Source organism: Caretta caretta, chromosome 20 (assembly GCF_965140235.1).
Source record: "Caretta caretta isolate rCarCar2 chromosome 20, rCarCar1.hap1, whole genome shotgun sequence".
In the NCBI taxonomy this organism is placed as follows: Eukaryota; Metazoa; Chordata; order Testudines; family Cheloniidae; genus Caretta; species Caretta caretta.
The window spans coordinates 4,083,792-4,109,100 of record NC_134225.1 but is presented as its reverse complement, the minus strand read 5'-3'; the positions used below and the strand labels follow the sequence as shown (position 1 = coordinate 4,109,100).

Here is a 25,309-nt window from a genome sequence, read left to right as displayed (position 1 = left end):
CCTGGTGCCCCCCGGCCCTGCTGCACCCCCCCGGCCCTGTGCCCTGGTGCCCCCCCAGCCTGCTGCGCCCCCGGCCCTGCTGCCCCCCCCGGCCCTGTGCCCTGGAACCCTCCGGCCCTTTGCCCTCGATCCCCCCCGGCCCTGGTGCCCCCCCCAGCCCCGTGCCCTTGATCCCCCCGGCCCTGCTGCCCCCCCCCCAGCCCTGTGCCCTGGAACCCTCTGGCCCTGCTGCCCCCCTGGCCCTGTGCCCTGGAACCCTCCAGCCCTTTGCCCTTGATCTCCCCCGGCCCTGCTGCGCCCCCCAGCCCTGTGCCCTGGAACCCTCTGGCCCTTTGCCCTCGATCCCCCCTGGCCCTGGTGCCCCCCCCGGCCCTGTGCCCTGGAACCCTCCGGCCCTTTGCCCTCGATCCCCCCGGCCCTGCTGCCCCCCCCGGCCCTGTGCCCTGGAACCCTCCGGCCCTTTGCCCTCGATCCCCCCGGCCCTGCTGCCCCCCCCGGCCCTGTGCCCTGGAACCCTCCGGCCCTTTGCCCTCGATCCCCCCGGCCCTGCTGCCCCCCCCGGCCCTGTGCCCTGGAACCCTCCGGCCCTGTGCCCTTGATCCCCCCGGCCCTGCTGCCCCCCCCCCCAGCCCTGTGCCCTGGAACCCTCCGGCCCTGTGCCCTCGATCCCCCCCGGCCCTGCTGCGACCCCGGCCCTGCTGCACCCCCCTGGCCCTGTGCCCTGGAACCCTCCGGCCCTTTGCCCTCGATCCCCCCTGGCCCTGCTGCCCCCCCCCAGCCCTGTGCCCTGGAACCCTCTGGCCTTGCTGCACCCCCCTGGCCCTGTGCCCTGGAACCCTCCGGCCCTGCTGCCCCCCCCGGCCCTGTGCCCTGGAACCCTCCGGCCCTTTGCCCTCGATCCCCCCGGCCCTGCTGCCCCCCCCTGGCCCTGTGCCCTGGAACCCTCCGGCCCTTTGCCCTCGATCCCCCCCGGCCCTGCTGCCCCCCCCCTGGCCCTGTGCCCTGGAACCCTCTGGCCTTGCTGCACCCCCCTGGCCCTGTGCCCTGGAACCCTCCGGCCCTTTGCCCTCGATCCCCCCCGGCCCTGCTGCCCCCCGGCCCTGCTGCGCCCCCCCAGCCCTGTGCCCTGGAACCCTCCGGCCCTTTGCCCTCGATCCCCCCTGGCCCTGGTGCCCCCCCCCAGCCCTGTGCCCTTGATCCCCCCGGCCCTGCTGCCCCCCCCAGCCCTGTGCCCTGGAACCCTCCGGCCCTTTGCCCTCGATCCCCCCCGGCCCTGGTGCCCCCCGGCCCTGCTGCACCCCCCCGGCCCTGTGCCCTGGTGCCCCCCCAGCCTGCTGCGCCCCCGGCCCTGCTGCCCCCCCCGGCCCTGTGCCCTGGAACCCTCCGGCCCTTTGCCCTCGATCCCCCCCGGCCCTGGTGCCCCCCCCCAGCCCCGTGCCCTTGATCCCCCCGGCCCTGCTGCCCCCCCCCCAGCCCTGTGCCCTGGAACCCTCTGGCCCTGCTGCCCCCCTGGCCCTGTGCCCTGGAACCCTCCGGCCCTTTGCCCTTGATCCCCCCCGGCCCTGCTGCGCCCCCCAGCCCTGTGCCCTGGAACCCTCCGGCCCTTTGCCCTCGATCCCCCCTGGCCCTGGTGCCCCCCGGCCCTGCTGCCCCCCCCCCAGCCCTGTGTCCTGGTGCCCTCCCCCGGCCCTGCTGCACCCCCCTGGCCCTGTGCCCTGGAACCCTCCGGCCCTTTGCCCTCGATCCCCCCCGGCCCTGGTGCCCCCCGGCCCTGCTGCGCCCCCCCAGCCCTGTGTCCTGGTGCCCTCCCCCGGCCCTGCTGCACCCCCCTGGCCCTGTGCCCTGGAACCCTCCGGCCCTTTGCCCTCGATCCCCCCTGGCCCTGCTGCGCCCCCCCAGCCCTGTGTCCTGGTGCCCTCCCCCGGCCCTGCTGCGCCCTCCCTGGCCCTGTGCCCTTGATCCCCCCCAGACCTGCTGCGCCCCCCCCGGTCCTGTGTCCTGGTGCCCCCCGGCCCTTCTGCACCCCCCCCGGCCCTGTGCCCTGGTGCCCCCCCAGCCTGCTGCGCCCCCGGCCCTGCTGCACCCCCCTGGCCCTGTGCCCTGGAACCCTCCGGCCCTTTGCCCTCGATCCCCCCTGGCCCTGCTGCCCCCCCCAGCCCTGTGCCCTTGATCCCCCCCGGCCCTGCTGCGCCCCCTCCCAGCCCTGTGCCCTGGAACCCTCCGGCCCTGCTGCCGCCCCGGCCCTGCTGCGCCCCCCTGGCCCTGTGCCCTGGAACCCTCCAGCCCTTTGCCCTCGATCCCCCCCGGCCCTGGTGTGACGAAGTGACTCAGCAGGGAGGGGGGAGTGTTGACCTGGGAATGTGCCCTGGGGATGGGAGACCTGAGAGCCTGTCACCTGAGCCAGGAGGGGGAGGGGGAGGTAACACCTCTGCCCGGGAATGTGAACAGAGGCTGCAGCAGGGAACCTGCTGGGTGGGGTTAGTTGGCAGTTTGGAGGCTGGGGAGAGGAACACAGGGAACCCCAGGGCTGGGGTCTAAGCTCCCTGCTCCCCCAGAAGGACGTGATCGAGGGGTCCTGGTTGTACCCACAAGCTCTGTTGTGGACTGTGTTCCTGTTGTCCAATAAACCTTCTGTTTTACTGGCTGGCTGAGAGTCTCAGTGGATCCCAGGAAGAGGGGTGCAGGGCCTGGACTCCCCCACACTCCGCGACAACTGGTGGCAGCGGTGGGATCTACTGCACCCCGTGAACGGCGCTTCCTGCAGTAAGTGACTGGGGAACAGTAAAACGAAGGGGAATTGACGGGGACCAGACGTGCTGAAGATTCAGAGAGAGACGGTTTCGGGGGGCGGCTAACCCCTGGGAATGTGTGACCAGAGAGAAAGACTTTTGCTGTAACAGGGTCCCCCGGGGGATTGCAGCGAGCGGTCCCAGGGGCGGAGGAGTCTGCAGCTCGACCCTGGCAAAGAGGTGGTGACCTCAAGAAGGACTGGCACACTAAGGGCTTTTCCTGGAAACCGTGGGAAGCTGACCGGCCTGCGAGTGGCCAGCAGGGAGATGTACGCTAAACGCCTTAAGAGTGACCTGGTGGAGCTGTGCAGGCAGAGGGGGCTGCGCATCGGGAGGTCCACCAAGGAACAACTGATTGCCCAGTTGGAGGAGAGGGATCGCTTGGATGACCCGATCCCTGTCCCTGAGGGGAGCCGCCCGGCAGACGCAGCGTGGGCCCCGGGGCCTGACCGGGCTGGGAGGGGTCAGACTGCTGCCGAGGACATCCCGAGACCCTTCCTACCTATGCCTGGGGGAGGGGTTGGGGGAAGCCCAGCGAATACCGAGGGCACCCTGACCCCAGCACCCAGCAGGGGATCCTCCCGGCGGAGCTCCCCATCCCTGGAGCGGAGGCGGCTGGAATGGGAGAGGGAGATGAAAATGAGGGAGCTGGAGGATCATGAAAAACAACGTCAACATGAGGAGAAACAACGTCAACATGAGCAGGAGGAGAAGGAGAAACAACGTCAACATGAGCAGGAGGAGAAGGAGAGGGAGCGTCAGGAGAAGGAGAGGGAGCGTCAGGAGAAGGAGAAACAAAGACAGCATGAACTGGAGCTGGCCAGGCTGAGGAGCAGTGGGGCCCCGGCTGTGGTGAATGAGGGGGGACCCAAGACTGCAAGGAACTTTGATAAGTGCTTCCTGGCCCAGCGGAAGGAGGGGGAGGACATAGATAGCTTCCTGACGGCCTTTGAGAATGCCTGTGAGCTGCACAGGGTTGACCCTGCAGACAGGCTCCAGTTTCTCACCCCCTTACTGGACCCCAAAGCCGTGGAGGTGTACAGCCGGATGACAGGGCCGGAGGCAGGGGACTATGAACTGTTCAAACAGGCCCTGCTCCGTGAGTTTGGGCTGACCCCCGAGATGTACCGGAGAAGGTTCCGGAGTCAGCGTAAAACGCCTGAGGTCACCTACCTACAACTGGCCAACCGGATGCAGGGATATGCCCGCAAGTGGACAGCTGGGGCCCGAGCTAAAGAGGACCTGCTTGACCTAATTGTACTGGAGCAACTGTATGAACAGTGCCCTTCCGACCTGAGGCTGTGGTTGGTGGACAAAAAGCTCGAGAACCCCCAGCACGCAGGGCAGCTGGCCGACGAGTTTGTGAACAGTCGGTCAGGGGGTAGCCGGGAGGAGTCCCAAAAGAACAGGCCCCCCCCGATGCAGAGAGAGAGTCACCAGGGGGCCTCCCAGCGGGGAAATAGGGAGAACCCCCTCCCAAGGGGAACGCCTGGCGTCGGGCCCCTCCGACCCGCTCGAGGGGACCAACGTGACCTGAGCTGCTATCACTGTGGCCAGAGAGGCCACATACGGTCCCAGTGCCCTGGGCTCAGGGACAAACTGAGCAGACCCAACCTACCCAGGGTTAATTGGGTAGGGACCCAGCTGGACGAGGGGCAGACGACCCAGGAAAGGGGGCCTACCAGTTTACCACCTGCTCAGGAGGGAAGAGTACCCCAGGCCAGCTCCACCAGAGGGCTGGAGGCTCTGGACTCAGGGCGCTCAGTTTACAGGGTGGGCGCGGGGCTGTCCCTCCGGAGAGAGTGCCTTGTTCCCCTGGAGGTGGATGGGAGGAAGGTCAATGGATACTGGGATACGGGCGCGGAGGTGACGCTGGCCCGGCCCGAGGTGGTGGCCCCAGATCGGGTGGTGCCCAACACCTACCTGACCCTGACAGGGGTGGGCGGGACCCCATTTAAGGTGCCCGTGGCAAGGGTACACCTGAAATGGGGGGCCAAGGAGGGCCCCAAGGATGTGGGGGTACACCACCATTTGCCCACTGAAGTTTTGATGGGGGGAGACCTAGAGGACTGGCCAAGCAAGCCCCAGACCGCCCTGGTTGTGACCCGTAGCCAGAGCCGGCGAGGGCCACTGCTCCCTGACCTCGGGGAGGGTACCGCACCGGAGGCGCAGGACCCTACCCTGGTGGGAAGGGAGGGCCGAGGGGCACGGCTCAGAGAGGCTGAGGCCTCAGACCTGGCCACTGAGGGGGAACCGGGCCCCATCCCTTCCCCAGCCGCTGAGTTCCAGGCCGAGTTGAGGAAAGATCCCTCCTTGCGGAAGCTCAGGGACCTGGCCGACCTCGGTGTGGTACGAACCATGAGGAGAGGCTGCCAGGAGAGGTTCCTGTGGGAGAAGGGGTTCCTGTACCGAGAATGGGCTCCCACAAGGGAAGTAGAGTCCTGTGGGATCAGGAGGCAGCTGGTGGTCCCCCAGAAGTATCGCCGCAAGCTCCTGTACCTGGCCCATGACATCCCCCTCGCAGGGCACCAGGGAATCCGGCGCACCCGGCAGAGGTTGCTACAGAACTTTTACTGGCCCGGGGTCTTTACCATGGTCCGGCAGTATTGCCGATCCTGTGACCCCTGTCAGAGGGTGGGGAAGGCCCGGGACAAGGGGAAAGCGGCTTTGAGACCTTTGCCCATCATAGAGGAGCCTTTCCAGAAGGTGGCCATGGACATCGTGGGGCCTCTCAGCAAGACGACCCGGTCGGGGAAGAAATACATTCTGGTGGTGGTAGATTTTGCCACCCGCTACCCCGAGGCAGTGCCCTTAGCTTCCATTGAAGCAGACGCCGTGGCCGATGCGCTCCTGACCATTTTCAGCCGAGTGGGGTTCCCCAAGGAAGTCTTGACAGACCAAGGCTCCAACTTCATGTCGGCCCTGCTCCGGTGCTTGTGGGAGAAATGTGGGGTCCGGCACGACTGGGCCTCAGCTTATCACCCCCAGTCCAACGGGCTGGTGGAGAGGTTTAACGGGACGCTAAAGATGATGCTGAAAACCTTTATGAACCAGCACCCGCAGGATTGGGACAAGTACTTACCTCACCTGCTGTTCGCGTACAGGGAGGTGCCCCAGGAGTCTACCGGATTTTCGCCTTTCGAACTGTTATATGGAAGGAGGGTGAGGGGCCCCCTGGACCTGATGAGAGACGAGTGGGAGGGGAAGGCCACTCCCGATGGAGAGTCAGTGGTGGAGTATGTCCTGATCTTCCGAGAGAGACTTGCTGAACTCATGGGCCTGGCCAGGGAGAATCTGGCCAGAGCCCAGAAGAAGCAGAAGGTCTGGTATGACCGCACGGCAAGGGCCCGTGCCTACGCCACCGGGGAATCGGTGATGGTTCTCATCCCTGTGAGAAAGAACAAACTACAGGCCGCCTGAGAGGGCCCTTTCAAGGTCGTCAAGCAGCTCAATGAGGTAAACTATGTGGTGGAGCTGTCGAACCGGGCGCACCACCGCCGGGTGTACCATGTGAATATGATGAAGCCATATTATGCCAGGGGGAATGTGGTGTTGGCCGTGTGTGGACAGTGGGAAGAGCAGGGAGATGACCCTTTAGTAGATCTATTCCCTGGGACCAGAGCTGGTTCCCCCCTGGAAACAATCCCCCTCTCGGATCAGCTAACCCCTGCCCAGCAAGCTGAGGTCAGGGGGGTGCTGCATCCGTACCGACAGCTGTTTTCCAACCAGCCTGGACGCACTAATCTGACTGTCCACCGGGTGCAGACAGGGTCGCACCCGCCGATAAGATGCTCCCCCTTCCGAGTCACAGGGAAAACTGCTCAGGACCTGGAAAGAGAGGTCCGGGACATGCTGGCTTTGGGGGTGATCCAGCCATCTGCCAGCCCTTGGGCCTCGCCGGTGGTGCTGGTCCCCAAAAAGGACGGGTCGGTCCGGTTCTGCGTGGACTATCGGAAGCTCAATGCCATCACTGTATCTGATGCCTACCCCATGCCCAGGCCGGACGAGCTCCTAGACAAACTGGGAGGAGCTCGGTACCTTACCACCATGGACCTTACAAAGGGCTACTGGCAAGTGCCGCTGGATGCAGATGCCCGACTGAAATCGGCCTTTATCACCCCTCTGGGGCTCTATGAGTTCCTGACCCTGCCTTTCGGCCTCAAGGGAGCGCCGGCCACCTTCCAACGCCTGGTGGACCAGCTCCTGAGGGGGATGGAGAGTTTTGCCGTGGCGTATATTGATGACATCTGTGTCTTTAGCCAGACCTGGGAGGACCACGTGTCCCAGGTTAGACAAGTGCTGGACCGACTCCAGGGGGCTGGGCTGACTGTAAAAGCGGAGAAGTGCAAGGTGGGGATGGCGGAAGTGTCTTACCTGGGCCATCGGGTGGGGAGCGGCCGCCTAAAGCCGGAACCAGCCAAGGTGGAGGTGATCAGAGACTGGCCCGCTCCCCACACCAAAAAGCAGGTCCAAGCCTTTATTGGGATGGCAGGATACTACCGAAGATTTGTGCCCCACTTTAGCGCCATAGCCACCCCCATCACTGAGCTATGCAAGAAGGGGAAGCCAGACAAGGTGGTCTGGACCGAGCAGTGCCAGGTGGCTTTCCGGGCGCTGAAGGAGGCTCTGGTCAGTGGCCCAGTTCTGGCGAACCCGGACTTTGACAAGGCCTTTGTGGTGTTCACCGACGCCTCCGACACGGGACTGGGGGCGGTGTTAATGCAGGAGGATGAAAAGGGGGAGAGACACCCCATCGTGTACCTGAGGTTAGACAAGTGCTGGACCGACTCCAGGGGGCTGGGCTGACTGTAAAAGCGGAGAAGTGCAAGGTGGGGATGGCGGAAGTGTCTTACCTGGGCCATCGGGTGGGGAGCGGCCGCCTAAAGCCGGAACCAGCCAAGGTGGAGGTGATCAGAGACTGGCCCGCTCCCCACACCAAAAAGCAGGTCCAAGCCTTTATTGGGATGGCAGGATACTACCGAAGATTTGTGCCCCACTTTAGCGCCATAGCCACCCCCATCACTGAGCTATGCAAGAAGGGGAAGCCAGACAAGGTGGTCTGGACCGAGCAGTGCCAGGTGGCTTTCCGGGCGCTGAAGGAGGCTCTGGTCAGTGGCCCAGTTCTGGCGAACCCGGACTTTGACAAGGCCTTTGTGGTGTTCACCGACGCCTCCGACACGGGACTGGGGGCGGTGTTAATGCAGGAGGATGAAAAGGGGGAGAGACACCCCATCGTGTACCTGAGCAAGAAGTTGCTACCCCGGGAGCAACACTACGCGGCCATCGAGAAGGAGTGCCTGGCCATGGTGTGGGCCCTCAAGAAACTGGAGCCCTATCTCTTCGGGCGGCACTTCACCGTGTACACCGACCACTCGCCCCTGACCTGGCTGCACCAGATGAAAGGAGCCAACGCCAAGCTCCTGAGATGGAGCCTGCTCCTGCAGGATTACGACATGGACGTGGTCCACGTGAAGGGAAGTGCCAACCTGATAGCGGATGCGCTGTCCCGGAGAGGGGGCCCCGAACTTCCCCAGGTCACTGGTCACAGTCTCGAAGGGGGGAGAGATGTGACGAAGTGACTCAGCAGGGAGGGGGGAGTGTTGACCTGGGAATGTGCCCTGGGGATGGGAGACCTGAGAGCCTGTCACCTGAGCCAGGAGGGGGAGGGGGAGGTAACACCTCTGCCCGGGAATGTGAACAGAGGCTGCAGCAGGGAACCTGCTGGGTGGGGTTAGTTGGCAGTTTGGAGGCTGGGGAGAGGAACACAGGGAACCCCAGGGCTGGGGTCTAAGCTCCCTGCTCCCCCAGAAGGACGTGATCGAGGGGTCCTGGTTGTACCCACAAGCTCTGTTGTGGACTGTGTTCCTGTTGTCCAATAAACCTTCTGTTTTACTGGCTGGCTGAGAGTCTCAGTGGATCCCAGGAAGAGGGGTGCAGGGCCTGGACTCCCCCACACTCCGCGACACCTGGTGCATCCCCCGGCTCTGTGCCTTGGAACCCTCCGGCCCTCTGCCCTCAATCCCGCCCCGGCCTTCTGCCCTGGTGCTTCCCAGGCCCTCTGCCCTGCTGCCCCACCCGGCGCTGTGCCCTGGATCTCCCCTCGGCCCTGCTGCGCCCCCCAGCCCTGTGCTTTGGAACCCCTCTGCCCAGGTGCCCCCCCCAGCTCTGAGACCTGGATCCCCCCCTGCCCTGTGCCCTGGATCACCCCTCGGCCTTCTGCCCTGGTGCCCCCTGAGCCCTGGTGCCCCCCCCAGCCCTTTGCCCTATGCACTTGTCCATGTAGACCAGTGGCCGGTGGTGACTGGAGAGCAGGCGTCAGGGCAGGCTGGGGGCCCAGGCGTGATGGAACGGGGTAGGGGTGGTCTTTTTACTGCCCCCCTCCCCCAGTGATGCCCCCATTATTGGATCTGTAACCCCACCCCCAACACTGCCTGCTACTCCACTCTCTGGGCCTTGTGCCTCGCTGCTCCCTTCTCCCGGTTTGTGATGAGCATCCTCAGTATTACAACTGGCCTTGTGCCTGGCGCCTGCCCGCCCCAGTGTGCTGCCCGTAGGTGGCAAGCGGTTGCTGTTCACTTGGCAATGAACGAACCTTTCCCTTTCCAGAAGTCTTGGCATGCTGCCCATTCCTTTCCGGTGTTACAAGTGCAAAAGCAGAGGCTGAAGAAACTCCCGAATATTTCATCTCGTGTTTTAACAGGAAAAGTCTCAAACAAGAAGTTGCGACTGTAGAACTGATCAATGAAATTGTTTTTAATTGATCACTTTATTAATATAACTTCATCTGCAAAATTTTATGAATGAAACAACATTCATTCATAAAACCGGTTACTCCAATAACTGGCTAATTGGGTTTCACTTTCAATCCAATTGCTGTTTAAATCACTGAAACTTGCACGGTTTCAACATTGTAACTTCTGCTCACTGTTTGCCATTCCTTACACCTGTCCATATTGTAACTCAAACTCCATTTTAAAATGCTCGCTCCATTTTGCAAAACCCGGCTGTAATCTGATTAGTGTAGTTTAGATGTGTGAATGAGGTTTGTAGTGATGATGGAATCAGCCCCAGCCCATCCAGATGAAATAAAGTGTAAACACCAACGGCTGAAGATGCAGACAACAGCCCTGACAAAGCAAGAAGAGTCCACCCTAAAAAGAAAAGAACAAAGGTACAACACCAAAGCCAGGCCCCAGGCTGAAAGTCATGTCTGCAATTGACAGGTGATCAATCACACCCGACCCAGAGGCAGCGTGACACAGCAAACCCTATAGACTCTGGTTTCAAACTAAAGCCTACAAAAAAGATGGGTGAGATGGAAGACTTTGGAGGGTAACATTCTGCTGTCAACGTGGAAGGGCATCGGTGCACGCCCAACAGAGACCCAGCCCTTCCTTGTGCCCGGCTTTCCTGGCCAGTTAGCCGCCACAAGCTATGAACCCAAGCCACAAACTCAAGCTATATTCAGGACTGGTAACTGCCTAGCAGCTGCAGAACATTTGATGTGTGTGTGTGTGTGTAAAAGTATTATGCATTAGCTAGTGGTTATAGATCAAATTGTTATCATAATAAATGTGGCATCTTTGCCTTGTCCCCTAAAACGATCCTGTGTAGTTTTGTCTGCGTAGCCCATCTACGATTTCGATCTCAGGTGTGCAGTGCACTCTTAGGGCAACACGAAAGGTAAACCTTTTCTTTCTTTTCTTTTTCTTTTCTTTTTTTTTTTTTTGGAGCTGTGTGGCCAGTTTTTGTTACAAGATTAGGTTTCTCCAGGCTGAATTCTACCGCGAAAACGAAGTTTAATCAACAGTGACATTGCTCTGCAAAGGTTTGATTCACTGAGGACAGGTCCATCAGTGGTGATTAGCCAAGATGGTCCAGGATGCAAACCCATGCTCTGGGTGTCCCTCAGCCCCTGCCTGCCAGATGCTGGGACTGGATGACAGGAGATGGATTACTTGATAATTGCCGGGTTCTGTTCATTCACTCTGAAGCACCTGGCACTGGCCACTGTCGGAAGACAGGATACTGGACTAGATGGACCATTGGTCTGACCCAGTCTGGCCATTCTCATAGGCGCCAACTTCTCCTGGCGCTGGTGGGTGCTCGACCCTGCCCCTGGTCCACCCTGGCTCCACCTCTGCCCTGGCCCTGCCCCCTCCCACCCCTGCCCCGCCCCGATTCCAACCCCTTCCTGGAAGGAATTTTCCTCCAGGGCAGATTGGAAGAGGCGCTGGAGGGTTTTCGCCTTCCTCTGCAGCATGGGGCACGGGTCACTTGCTAGAGGATTCTCTGCTCCTTGAAGTCTTTAAACCACGATTTGAGGACTTCAATAGCTCAGACAGAGGTGAGAGGTTTATCGCAGGAGTGGGTGGGTGAGATTCCGTGGCCTGCGTTGTGCAGGAGGTCAGACTAGATGATCGTAATGGTCCCTTCTGACCTTAATATCTATGAATCTATGGAAGAGCCAGAAGAGTGATGAAACAGCCTCCTGCCCGCACCGTTGCAATCCCTGCTCCAGCCTTCTAGCCAGAACAAGAGACTGGCAGGTCTCCAGACAGAGGAGGACCTCTTCCCATGTGCATGGTGTCACGGAGTGTGGGGGAGTCAGGGCCCTGCACCCAGGGGCGGCTCTACCAATTTTGCCCCCCCAAGCAGTCGCCACCAAATTACTGCTGCCGCAACAGCGGCGGGGCTGCCGCCAAATTGCCACCGCGGGACACGGAGTGCCGCCCCCATTCTGAATGCCCCCCCCAAGCACCTGCTTGGAAAGCTGGTGCCTGGAGCTGGCCCTGCCTGCACCCCCACTTCCTGCCATTCACCCTGACTCAGCCAGCCAGTAAAATGGAAGGTTTATGGGACGACAGGAACACGGTCCCAAACAGAGCTTGTAGGTACAACCAGGACCCCTCAGTCAAGTCCTTCTGGGGGGGCAGGGAGCTTAGACCCCAGTCCTGGGGCTCCCTCCGTTTCCCCAGCCAGCTCCAAACTGAAACCCCCTCCGGCCGTCTCACACTCCCTCCCCCTGGTTGCTCCTCCAGCCTTTGTCCAGTTTCCCGGGCAGAAGGTGTCACCTGGCCCCAACCCCTCTCCTGGGCTCTCATGTTACATGCTCAGGTATCTTCCCTCACGGAAAGTCTCCCATCCCCAATGCAGACAGTCCCAGCAAAACTCCCCTACAACATTCCCAGGTCCATACTCCCCACTCCCTGCTGCATCACACATGGATCACGGGGCCTTGGCAGTCCAGAATCCTGTGAAACTGGAGTCCCCAGTATAGACTTGCTAGCACATAGCACACGCAAATTCTCCTTACCAACTCCGTTCCATAGAGCCAAGTGCTAGGATCTTCCTACTGAAACAGAGCATATGTCCTCTGGAAACCGGGACCAGTTGGATCCTAAGGCTGGCTGCTTGCTGGGGGTTACCGGAACTGTTCCCTGCCCCCTCCCTCTCCACCCAAGGAAGACCTGTGCCAAACGGCTAGTAGACATGGTGTTAAGACAGCATATGTTACCCTTGGGGTTGGAAGCTGAAGGAAATCACCAAAGCAAATGGCCTGTTTCTTAATATCAGTGTGCAGAAACTCTAACTGTTCCTGTGTAGGGTGACCAGATGTCCTGATTTTATAGGGACAGTCCCGATTTTTGGGTCTTTTTTTTATCTAGGCTCCTATTACCCCCCACCCCCTGTCCCGATTTTTCACACTTGCTGTCTGGTCTCCCTATTCCTGCGTCCCCAGGGATCCTCGTTTATGAAAGTGGTCCCGGATTGAATGTCGTACCTAGTCCACAATTCATGGCAGGAAGATTTCCTGTAATGTGCGGGGGTGGGGAGCATGGAGTCAAGAGTTGGAGGAGCAGGAAAAGGAGGTGTGGAAGAGTCCGATTTGGGCCCAATCTAGGGCCCTGAACAAAGGGCACCAGGTTTGTGTAATCTTTGGTGGTGCCCAGAACGGGTCCAGGCAGAGCTGTCCTGTCCATAGGACGGACCGGGGCAACTGACCCAGGCCCCGTGCTTCGGGGGGGGGTTGCCCCAGTCCATCCTATGGACGGGACAGGTCTGAAAATATAAGCCCAAATATTGGGGGAGCCGGGCCCACATTCCTGCATATTGGTGGAGCACGGGCACCATGGGCCCATATAACTCGTTGCCTATGGCCCTGAAGGGGAGGTAAGGGGAGACCAGGGCTAATTTACTTCCCCTTACTATCCCCCCCACCCCTTACTTTTCAGAGCATTCATCCAGCAAAATCCCTCTGAGACCGCAGTGGGAAAGTCTAACATAAGCAGCATTTGGTCACTTAAATATTAAACAAGCCCTTGAAGATAAAATTATTACGGTTGCGGCCTGCCTGTTGGACAGAAGGGTAATTTACCAGCTGAGTGGACTCTGCTGAATCCGGACGAGGGGCCTTGTTGGGTGTACTGGAAATCAAGTGTCTTCAAATGAGCGAGGACTATCCCAAAGGCAGAGGGGTCAGTCTTTGCACGCACACAGTTCCTCTCAAGGCTGGCATGGGGTCTGAAGAGCGGTATAGCCTCGGGGTTGATTACATTAATGAATGATTTCAGAATAACAGCCGTGTTAGTCTGTATTCGCAAAAAGAAAAGGAGTACTTGTGGCACCTTAGAGACTAACCAATTTAATTAATTAATTAATTAATTAATGACTCTCTAAGAATGCCACACACTTCCTCCTTTCCTGGCTTCTAAATGACACAGCATCACCCTTCCTGCATCCTTCACCCTTCCTGCATCCGGGGATCCTGCCATTCCTCTCCTGAGTAGGATCAAAAATGTCAGTTTGGTCCCCTGTTTGTCCACAGCTGCTTGGCACAGCTTGCCTGCGTGCACCGTACCAGAGTGACCAGCCCTGTGAGGACCCCTTTGGGGGCGGTGCACTGGGCTCCCCCCAGCTTCCAGGGGGCGTAAGAGGAGTAAAGGCACCGTGTGGAGTTAAGATCCTTTGCATCTAAATTTAGCCACGTTGACAACTGGGCACAAGCAAATAGTTACACCGAATTGGAAGTGATTTCAGCTGTCCCTACCGCTAGTGCAGCGGAGGGGTGTGTGGAGGCTACCAGTGCTAGCCTGCAATGTGCCATATTGATGGATCAGGGACCGTGCTGACTGGGGCCTCCGGGAGCCACTGCAATATACATATTGGATAACCTGACTATCTGTAATGCAGGAACGCAGCACGGGCAGGCTCGGTCGAGACTGAGCCTGGTATGCTGAGACGTCTGGCACAGCCATTTGAAAGGTGAACGTGCTCAGCACTACATTACAGAAGTCCCGGGGCTGGCTGTACTTGGGCTCCGAGCCACGCTTCCTTCACCCACAATCTGCCAGTACCGCAGAGCAGCGAGAGTGAATCTCCAAATTCATCCTTGACCTCAGACGACCAAACAGTCCGTTTCTCTGCCAGTAAAACACGTGCAGACGTCGCGGAACAATGAAAGTGAAAACCAGGAGGGTCTCCATTCTGTATCTGAACGGCCACAGGGCTCCTCCACCTCCATGGGTTTTGGCTAAACCGCGCTTAAGGGTCAAAATACGCTTGCATCTGGAAATGTGAAATAAGTGTGTCTATCCAGCCTCTGCCTGCCAATTGGAGACGATTAACGGCTTTCAGACTAATCCTAAAGGAGAATGGCATTAGCATATTCCGCTTGTGTCTGAGACCCCAGATATTTGATACTCCAATCCATCCCGGAAATAAAGCTGTGTAGTTAGCTGCTGTGTAGATTTCATAGGAAGGGCATCCCTCCCCCAAGCTCATGCCCCAGAGACCTTCTGGTTTCCCACCGGTCCCATTGTTCTTTTGAGGTTAGTACTTGGGAGATAATGCTGCCATTTACATAGAAATATAAAATCCAGGATAAGTGCATCTGCTCAGAGATGGGAAATGAAGAGGAATCAAAAAAAGAATTAACTCACAGTTTTCCTGGAGAGAGGTGATTTTATTTTTAATTTCTCTGACCCAAGGGCGGTTGAGACGCCTTGACGTGTTGTGCATGTCCCCTCCTCCCTGGCTAAGCAGCTGGATTTGGGAGCCTTGGAGCCTCCAGTCCCTAGGAGCTACCCTATCTAGCACCATGAGGATGCTCCTTGATGAGATCAGAGTGCCTGAGTGAGCCGATCTCTGGGGAAGCCTGACTCTTGCTACCAGGCAACAGAACCAGGCCTAACGCACGTCCCAGTTACCACGTGGGAAGCAGAGCCCGCAGTCGCGAGTTTGAGTCCCGTCACTGCTTGTGTGTGGTTTGGCTGATTGTGCCCATCCCCCTGCTGATTTGTGTGTAAATGGGGCTTCCATTGTTTTGATTCCATAACGCTTCATTTACACTGGAGCCATGTAGAGAGCTGCCTTCCCTTCTGTCTGGGAGAAAACCTGTTTCTTCCTTTGTTTGGTCACAGACTTTAAAGCATAATATCAGTGAATATCCATGACTCCTCATAGAGTGCTGACACATTTCACAATGATATTGATCACCAGCGTGTCAATTCTGCACTGGACTCCTGACTATCTTTCAATACCTGAATTCTCTGGTCTTGCATATTATCCAACCCGCTCCCACCTATCCCTGGCTTATCTAGCTGTGCAACAGCTGTGTCTGACTTTATCTAGTTCTGCCAACAAACTTCGCATGTGTTCATTATCCCTGGGCTTTGAGCTGCAGCTCCAAACTTAGAGCGGTTTAATATTTCTCTAGCGTTATCTCAAGCGATACAGCAAACTGATATAAACCCTCAGTGCTGCTCCGGTGTCAGGTAGGTTGCAGCCCATCCAAGATGAAAGGCATTCTTGCGCTGGTCTGCTTCCTGCCCTGTTTAACATCTGGGGCCCACCTCTCCTTTCCAGGTAAGAGCAGATTGTTAAAATATTTTTTAAACTAAAATGTATCCCGTTTGGATTTATGTGACGATAACAAAAAGGCAATTCAGGGTGAGATTTCTCTCCTGCCCAAGAGCCTGGCAAAAATTATGGGTTCAAATGAGCCATTTCTGAGTGAACACAGATGCCCAAAGCTCTGATTTTGCAAACACGAAATTCAGCCCTGTACAGACGGTCTAAGCATTGCTTACTTTTCACTTCTTAAGTGGTGCAGAAGGCCCCATGTTGGCCTCTTGCATAGGAGTGAATTTTACCCTTGTAGAACAATTTACCAACCAAGGGATGTGGTGCCTTCTCCATCCCTTGACAGTTTTAAATTAAGATTGGATGGCTTTTTAGCTCAGCCACAAGACATGGGCTGGATGCAGGACTCATTGAGTGATATTCCCGGGTTTGTGTTACGCAGGAGGTCAGACTGCTCCTCACGGTCCCTTCTGGGCTTAACATCCATGACTCTATGAAAAAAATATTCAAAAATCTGTTCTGTGAAAAGCTGACGTTGGCCATCATTGGGGACAAATTTGGGCAAAACCACCAACCTGGGTAAATGGAACTCCAGACCGGCAGTGGGCTGAGCGGAGCCGGCAGCCGGGACCCCGGCTGGCAGGAGCCAGCGGACAGAACTCCAGACCGGCGGCGGGCTGAGCCGGGCCGGCAGCCGGGACCCAGGCTGGCAGGAGCTGGCGGACGGAACTCCAGACGGCGGCGGGCTGAGCCGGGCCGGCAGCCGGGACCCAGGCTGGCAGGAGCCGGTGGACGGAACTCCAGACCGGTGGCGGGCTGAGCCGGGCCGGCAGCCGGGATCCCGGCTGGCAGGAGCCAGCGGAACCCCAGACCGGCAGCGAGTGAGCCGCTGCCGGTCTGGGGTTCTTTCTGCCACCCTGCTCAGCCCGCTGACGGTTTGGGGTTCCGGCCGCTGGCCCCTTGCCAGCCAAAATCCCGGCCATCGGCCCCGCTCAGCTTGCTGCTGGCCTGGAATACCAGCCGCCAGCCCCGCTCACCTTGCTGCTGGTCTGGGGTTCCGGCTGCCGGCCCCTTGCCAGCCGGGGTCCCCGCCATTGGCCCCACTCAGCCCTCCTGCCGGCTTGGGGTACCGGCAGCCAGACCAGGGCTCTGCTCCTGGCCTGGGCCCAGTGCTCTGCAGCCCTTATCAAAAATTACACTACAGTTAGCTTAAAAACTTAAAAACTTTGTATATTACAGTAATCGTTAAAAATGTATAATGTTAATAAAAACATAGGTTTGATGAAGCAAAGAAATTGTACTTATGTGCCCGTGCTTAATTTGTGTTTTCGATGATTTACCTTCTAAAAAAACCTCGCACGTCTCACACCCCCAGAAAGGGCATCTCGCACCCCCAGTGGGTGCATACACCCCAGGTTAAGAACCACTGCACTAAACTGATAAGATCTGCATTTTAATTTAATTTTAAATCAAGCTTCTTAAACATTTTAAAAGCCTGGTTTACTTTACATACAATAGTTTAGTTATATAATATAGACTTATAGAGAGAGACCTTCTAAGAAACGTTAAAATGTATTACCGGCACGCGAAACCTTAAATTAGAGTGAATAAATGAAAACTCGGCCCACCACTTCTGAAAGGCTGCCGACCCCTGGTCTAGTTCTAAAGCGTGGCAGCAAAATTGACACTTGGGGCTCTTCTCCAGTAAGGTCTGTACGCTGTATTCTGGTAGCGCTTTCTGTTTTGCTGCACGAGTATCTTGCAATCACTCTTTGCTTAACATGTTATTCGCCTGGCGTATGTTCACCATCGACGATAGCTGCTCTTCCCCCCTGAAGGTTACTTTGTGCAAATAACCACCGTGTAACATGCACTTTATCAAACACATGAAATCAAGTCGTAGCCACCCCTATGCACGAGCACTTCAGAAATCCTAGTTCAATGAAGCCGACAGGAGGTTTCCCATTGATTTCAGGGGGCCAGGATTTCACCCATGTTGTTTCCCATCTGGTTTCGTGGTTAGCTGCTTGCTTGTTTGTGCCGAGAACTTGTCCGTGCAGTTTCCAGCAAAGGCAGAAATAGCACTTCCCTGTTTCCCTCGTGTACTCACGTAGAGAAAATGCACAGCAAAGAAGGAAAGCCGGGATCCCAAGAATCTTTGTGAATAATTAAGGTCAGATTTGTAGTTCTAACTTTAAAGGCGAAGGCTTGGCTGCCATATCTACAGACGAGAGCAGATTCTCTCCCGTGTTCCCAGAGATACGTGCATTTAGGGCTCATTAAAAATCCATGGATAGAGCTCTTGGCTGTAAAGCCTCTGATGGGATTTCAGCTCCAGCATGATTCGCTCTCAAGTCCGTTGAGTCTTGCTGTGCACTGGGCAGGTGATATGGGGCAGTCAGGGCCAGCTACCTCCAAGATGGGGAGCTGCTTCGGCCCACTTCTGCTTGCACGCACCCCAAGGATGGTGTTGGGGCGCGAAAGAGAGAGAAGCAACATCCCCTGCTTCCCAGCTATGTTACATTAACAGTGTCATTTCCCCTTCTTGTCGCTGAGGGTCTGCCTGGGGTCAGTATCCACATCACCATTGGATAGAGGAACAAAGCTGAGGCACATAGAAAAATGCCCTGTCCGAGGCCTCCTAGTGAGTCATTGGCGGAGCGGGGAAAAAGGACCCAGGAGTCCTGGTTCCCGATCTACTGTGTAAAGCAGGCCCCTGTCGATCAATCCTTCCAGAGAGGGAGTCCTGGGGATGTTCTGTACAGCTGTGGAGTCAAGCAGAGAGGGAAAATTTAAGAGACCCCCAGAAAGGTGAAAGTGATTTGAAGGGGGGTCTGTGTGGATGGGCTTCATCCATATCTAGAATGGAAAATCCAGGAAACGCGGCTTCATCCTGCAAATGCGTCACAGAATCAGCAAGTAGCGTGGGATAGCTGCAGCGGGAGAGGGTGGCGTAGAGACCAGGCTGTGCTGGACAGCCGAGGTGCGAAAGGAAACGGAGTGTCTGAAGCAGACGGTAGATGGAGCTCATTCCAGATGGTCGGAGCTGGGTTCTCTCCCACACGTGAGAGGAAGTAGGCCCTGCTCAGACCCAGGGAGGAGGGTGTGTATGGACACTTGGGTACTGTATTAGGAATGGAGCACATGGAAGAGGGAAGCTGGATTCTCCCCTTTGGCTATCTTGCCTGCACAGGGTTCCTTGGGAGTAATTATTCCACAACAATGATGGCTTAGTGACTATTCTAATAGGCACATTAGCTGGATGAACTGAATAAACCAGCCATCATGCCTCCAATGAGCCAGCTACTCCTTTGAGCTGGGTAAGAGGGGAGTTGGGGACTAGCGCTGTAGGTGCTTCTTTGTCCATGTTTCTAGCCCATTACCCTAGTATCTGGCCACTGAGGCGAGGCCGTAGTGAACTCTGGTCCCTCTTGTTGCCATTCCAGGGGAAGGTGAGCAGCGGGAGGTCCCCTCATTCTACTCTGTCTCCGACAGTGAGATCAAGAGCATCTCTGAGACGCTGTACTCTGCCGACGTGAACAGGGCCACCAGCAGCGAGATCATCCTCAACCTGCAGCACAAGATCTCCTCTGACCAGACCAGTGCAGGCCAAGACTACGCCGAGCAGAAGTGAGGGCATGGGGGTGGAGTGGAGGGGACAGGAGATGCTGGGAAACCCACCTGTGTGGGATGTACAGATCAGGGGGGAGGGTGCGTTGAGATTACACCATATCCTTGCATGGGCAGAACCTTCCACAGCCACGTAGAAATTCCCGCAGGGCAGACAGAGTGGAGGGACACAGAGGTAGCATACACACACGGCAGATGGATCTGGTCAGGGTGTGGGGGTGCAGGAAGGGGGACGGAAGTGTACGTAGGCCTCGTTCTGGCTCTCTGTCAGGGATGCCTCCTTCCGCAGGTCCCATTTATAACGATCCGAGAGGGACTAGTTAGTCTCTGGTCAGAGAGGAAGGATGGTCCAGTGGTTAGAGTACCAGCCACAGACATGGGTTCTATCCCTTGCTCCTCCACAGACTTCTTGGTGTGACCTGGGGCAAGTCACTAAGTCTCTCTGCCTCAGATCGTCGTGTGTCCAGTGGGGAAAAGAGCACTTCCCTGCCCCCCAGTGGGGCGGTGAGGATAAAGGCATTAAAGATTGTGAGGCCCTCTGATGCTCTGGTGTTGGGGCCCAGATAAGTACTTAAGGCAGAGCTATCAGCTCACCGGCTCTGCCTCCGATTCTCTGGCTGGATCTGTGACTAGGAGCAGCGTCCCTAACCCCCTCTCTCCACTCTCCTGCCAGGCTCTTCAGCTACGTGGACGAGGATGCCCTCTTCTCCAAGCCCACCTTTGCCAGGCTCTTGGCGCTGCTGAATAACTACGAACGCATGACGGGCAAGGAGGAGGTGGTGACCGCCTCCGAGAGACAGGAGGTGGACGCTTTCCTGGATGAAATCTTCAAGACCCGGGTGATGGAGAAGCTGAGCCAGTTCTTTGTTTCTACAGGTAAAGTACCAGCTGTGTGGCAGTGTGCAGCTAGGTGATGACATGGGTTGTGTCTGCTGCCAGGTGCTGGCGGGACCATAGCTAATCCCCAGCCTCGGCTCATTGCAGGATCCTGTAGCCCTGCCAGGTGCCGTGGAGACAGGCTTCCCCTGGCTGCGCCGGCAGGAGTCCAAGCAAGGAATTGCCTCCCCTCGGGGGTTTAGTTTTCAGTTTGGGGCTGGGTGGAGGAACGCAGGGGACCCCAGGGCTGGGGTCTAAGCTCCCTGCTCCCCCAGAAGGACTTGACTGAGGGGTCCTCGGTGTACCCACAAGCTCTGTTTTGGACCGTGTTCCTGTTGTCCAATAAACCTTCTGTTTTATTGGCTGTCTGAGAGCCTCAGTGAATCCCAGGAAGAGCGGTGCAGGGCCTGGACTCCCCCACACTCTGTGACACCTGTCCCTCAAGCTCGGCTCTCACCCGAGCAGAACGCAGCTCCCGGCACCTGCTGGCCATCAGCGCCGGCAACTAGGACTGCCTGTTCTCCCCCTTCAGTGAGACAGCCCTTCTCGGGGGTTCACTCTCAGGGGTTAAGCCCCTTCGCCTCCTGGAACCGCACCTCTCTGAGCCTTAGCACACCTGTCTCTGCCGTGGGCCCCTTCAGGGAGTCCCCTTGCTCTGGACCCCCAGGGCCTCCGCTGCTAGAGGGAATAATGCCCCTCTGATCTCTAGACTGGAGTGATTCTCAGCCAGTGTAAAACAGGAGGGGTCACTGAGCGTCTGAACCCAGCACAGGAAACTCTCAGGGCCTCAGGCCTGGCCTCCCTCCGCACAGCACATCCTAGTCTCCCCGGCATCCAAGTGGGCTCTGCCTGCTCTCTCTCTCCAGTCCTGAGCCCCCCTGCTTCCCAGCTGGGCATCTGATATCACGGGCCCCAAGCCGGCCTCTGTCCATTGTCTTCTCTCCAGGTAAACAGGGTCGTAAACAGGGTCTCCTGGGCCTCCTCTCCTCTCTTCCATCCTCTGGCCCCCTCTGGCTGGAACCGGCTGGTCAGGTCACCGGGGTCCTCTCTCCGCAGCCCATTGTCCTCCCACTGGCCAGACCTGGCTGTGACTCCCGAGCTGGGCCACCAGGTCACCAGTCGCTGTGGTCTCCATTCTCCAGGCCACTGGCTGGGGCCCCAAGTTCCCGGTCCTCTGTAACAACAACCTCCCTCTCCCACCGCCTCGTTAAACCAGAAACGCCCAGGGAAACTGAGTCCCACCCCCTCTGCACGCAACCCATGGGAAAAACCAAGGGAAAACCAAGAAACCCCCCCACTTCGTCACACTCGCTGCTTGCCGGCGGGGTGCGTGCGTGACACAGAGGTAATAGCTTGCACCTGCGCCCGACGGGAGTTTGCCAGCTGGGAGTGACAAAGGAGACGGGGAAATGTGCCGTGGAGGGGCAGTTTGCGCACTCAGAGAGGAGTGGGCGTGGGATTGGAGGGGAGGCAGCCTCGGTCCAGGGAGAAGGCCCCCTGTCCCGGCTACAAGGGTTTGACGTTCTAAATAGTGAGGCTGGCGATGGAGAACATCCGATTGCTATCTTTGGGCCTCACCCGTTCTTACAAGCGAGCAGGTGGCGAATGACCCCGTTAAGCCCATGCCAGAGCCATGCAAACACCCTGCTGCCCCTCGCTGGGCTGCGTGCTGTGGAATCTGGCCGGCTGATGGATTCAGACCTGAGATCTCCCGTGGCTGGGCTATGGAAGCTCAGTCCCCGGGAGCTAGCTGCATTGCCCTGCTGGAGACCAGCTCTGACACCTGCTGTCTCCCCGGGCCAGGTATCTATTTGTCGGAGAATGACTTCAAGGCAGACCTGAAGGAGATGTGGTTCGGGCTCTACTCACGCTCGAAGGGAGCGGCCATGGACTCCTCTGGCTTCGAACACGTCTTCCACGGTACAGCGCTGCTCGTGGGGCGGTGGGGGGTGGATCCCCGAAGAGAGCACAACACAAAGCCACAGCTCCGGGGGCTGTCGGAAAGATGAATAAACCTGAGGCTCCAGCATGCCCGTTTGTAGAGCCCCTTCTGCTGGAGGAGACCCCCCTCCAAATGCCGGAAACCTCAAACATGGGGGGGCCTAAAATCTGGCCCCTAATATTCAGGTTCCTGAGCAAGCAGCAGCCTCATCTGCAGAGGGGCTGACCTGCTGAAAACGGCCTCTGTGAAAATCAGGCCACATGTTTAAGAAGAAGAAGCCCGAGCTCTGGGTACAGCCCTTTCGATCCATAGAGCTCCAAGTGCTTTCCAAAGGAGGCTGGTATCATTAGCCCCCTTTTACAGATGGGAAACTGAGGCACGGACAGGGATGCGACTTGCCCAAGTTTGCCCACCAGGCCAGTGGCAGAGGCTGCCGGGAACAATCACAGGGATGTAATTTCTGTCAATCACACAACTGTGAATGGGGAGGGTGGGGGGGGGTCAATCATTGGGAATTTGCCAAGGGGCCAGTTAGACGTGGAAACTGAAATGGAACAGACTAGATGTGCCAATCTGATAAGTGGCGTAGCCAAGCCTGGGGTGGGATTTCCTGGGGATAACCCCCTTATACAGAGTACCGGGGTGGTGGTGGTGGCCTGCAATACACACGTCACTCCGGATGATCTGGTGGATCCTCCTGGCCGTAAGCTGCATGGCTCCAAATTTAACGCTGGGACTTTTCAGGCCGGCTTTTACCTTGAACAGCATTTCTCAGGTCAGGACAGTCAGTTATTCTCAGCCACTCAACAGGGTATTAATTCACCCCGACCCACGTTAGCACGGTGTCGAGACGACCGACGTTCTAGGGCCCTGCTGAACAGACAGATACAGCCCCGCGAATGATTGTCCTAAAGCGCCTTGCGGTCGGGCAGTTGTACCAGAGAACTTCACAGCTCCCCATGTACGCTCAGAATCCCCGGGGGCGATGGGAACTCAGGGGCAAGTGATGAGCGGCTGGAAGAAAGTGAGGGGCCCGCTGGGAAGGGCACAGGGTCTGCGGGAAGCTGTCGGGGGCGCCACCTGCCCCTGTCGGGGGCGCCACGTCGGGGCGCGGCAGGAAAGGAGCCAGAGACAGGCCGTGACTCCAGCTCTGCTTCCTCTCGCCTGCAGGGGAAATCAAGAGCGGGAAAATCTCAGGCTTTCACAACTGGGTCCATTACTACGAGCTGGAGAAGAACGGAGAGATCAATTACCTGAGCTATAGCTACAATGGGCCTGTGAGTGCTGGGGGGAGGGCGTCCACTGGGCCTAGCTCGGCGCGGCTCCTACCTTCCCGATCCAGGGGCAGGTGGCTTCCAGCCCGGCTCAGTGCGGCTCCTACCCGCCCGATCCAGGGGCAGGTGGCTTCCAGCCCAGCCCAGCTCAGCATGGCTCCTAGGCCGGAGGAAGGATCCTTTTCTGCTCACTGACGCAACCTGCCGCCTCGAAGCCCCACGAGGGGTCTGGGTTCAAGTCTCAGTCCCAGTGGTGGGGGGCTCAGTGAGTCCCTTTGCAAGCCCAGCACAGACAGGGAGGACAAAGTCTCCTCCCATGGAGTCCTGAGCCATCGCAGTCCTGCCGTCGGCTGGCGAGCAGGCTGCCCGTCTCCCTGCCCGGCGCTGGCTCGTGGGTAGCGAATTGGTGCCATCCTTTATCCCATGCACCCTCTTGAGATAGTTTCCAACCGGAGACAGCCCAGAGCACCCGCGGCCAGGGGCACCCACCTCTTGCGTCTCCTTGTCTGGTTGCAGTGGACTGGCTACCCTGACATCATGGCTTTCCAGTACAGCTGGACGGGTTATCTGAAGAGCGTCGGCTCCTTCTTCATCGGCTCCAGCCCCGAGTTTGAACTGGCCGTGTACACACTGTGCTACAAAACCAGGCCCAACAAGCTGTGAGTATCAAAGGCAATGCCAGGTAGGCCGGGCCCCAGTGGGGGTGTCGCCCCTGAAGAGCCACCGGCACGGGGGGGGGCGGGGGGGGTTGGGGGGACGACGGATGGACTTTCAGGTCATTTCTGGTAGCAATTGAAGTACTGTTAGAAACTCTTTGTTGTGCGTAAAACCCTTTGAGAAGCCTGCTAATGCCTCCTTCCCCGCAGACTTTTGTGGCAAAGGCGATCATTGCAGTCTGATCCTTAGAGCAGCGGGAGCTGGCAGTCAGGACTCCTGGGTTTTCTCTTGGCTCTGGGAGGGGAGTGGGGTGAAGTGGTTAGAGCAGCGGGAGCTGGCAGTCGGGACTCCTGGGTTTTCTCTTGGCTCTGGGAGGGGAGTGGGGTGAAGTGGTTAGAGCAGTGGGAGCTGGCAGTCGGGACTCCTGGGTTTTCTCTCGGCTCTGGGAGGGGAGTGGGGTGAAGTGGTTAGAGCAGCGGGAGCTGGCAGTCGGGACTCCTGGGTTTTCTCTCGGCTCTGGGAGGGGAGTGGGGTGAAGTGGTTAGAGCAGCGGGAGCTGGCAGTCGGGACTCCTGGGTTTTCTCTCGGCTCTGGGAGGGGAGTGGGGTGAAGTGGTTAGAGCAGGGGGGCTGGAGTCAGGACTCCTAGGTTCTGTCCCCAGCTCTGGGAGGGGAGTGGGGCCTAGTAGTTAGAGCTGGGGGCTTGGGATCAGGATTCCAGCCTTCTCAGCATTGCCAACCCCAAGTGTTCAAAACTCATGTCCGGCCACAGGAAAACAAAACACAGGATTGGCTTAAACCCTCTGAGGCTTCTAAAAAATACCCCCCGTGGGGACACGTTTGTATCGCCCTGCGGGGCACACTCAGGCCTCGAGGCTTCAGAGGGCGACGTGGCTCTGGACGGCCCCTCCCCAGCAGCCTCACGTCCATCTCCTTGCAGGTGCACGCTCAGCCTCGGCGGGAAATCGGCCCAGATTCAGACCTACTCCTGGGCCAACTCGGAGTACGGAGCGGGCAAACGGTACCTCGCCTCCTCGTACCCCAACTCCCCCTGAGCCCGCCCCCCTCCACTCAGCACCACGACAATAAACCTTTCCCTCGCTGAGCCGCTCCCTCTTGCCTTTTGTTTTCAGGGTCCCAAGTGGGGAACCCCGCCCCACCCCGCCCGCACATGGGGCTCCTGCTGCTAGTTTCTTGCAGTGATTGTTGTTTCGGGAGCGTGCGTACGGGGCCTGTTATGTGACAATAGGTAATAACCTCGGGCAAGTGCAGAGCCCT

The 25,309-nt window shown here is 58.2% G+C and overlaps 1 protein-coding gene across 1 annotated transcript; it reads left to right on the top strand.

Moving 5' to 3' along the window:
* Positions 1 to 13,899: 13,899 nt before the first annotated feature.
* On the top strand, positions 13,900 to 25,096 carry LOC125627705 (uridylate-specific endoribonuclease D-like). Its single transcript, XM_048832116.2, has 7 exons — positions 13,900 to 15,656; positions 19,100 to 19,283; positions 19,957 to 20,159; positions 21,963 to 22,079; positions 23,272 to 23,378; positions 23,892 to 24,034; positions 24,972 to 25,096. Exons 1-7 carry the CDS (start codon positions 15,587 to 15,589, stop codon positions 25,084 to 25,086), a joined length of 939 nt encoding a protein of 312 aa, XP_048688073.2. The 5' UTR covers positions 13,900 to 15,586; the 3' UTR covers positions 25,087 to 25,096.
* Positions 25,097 to 25,309: the final 213 nt, after the last annotated feature.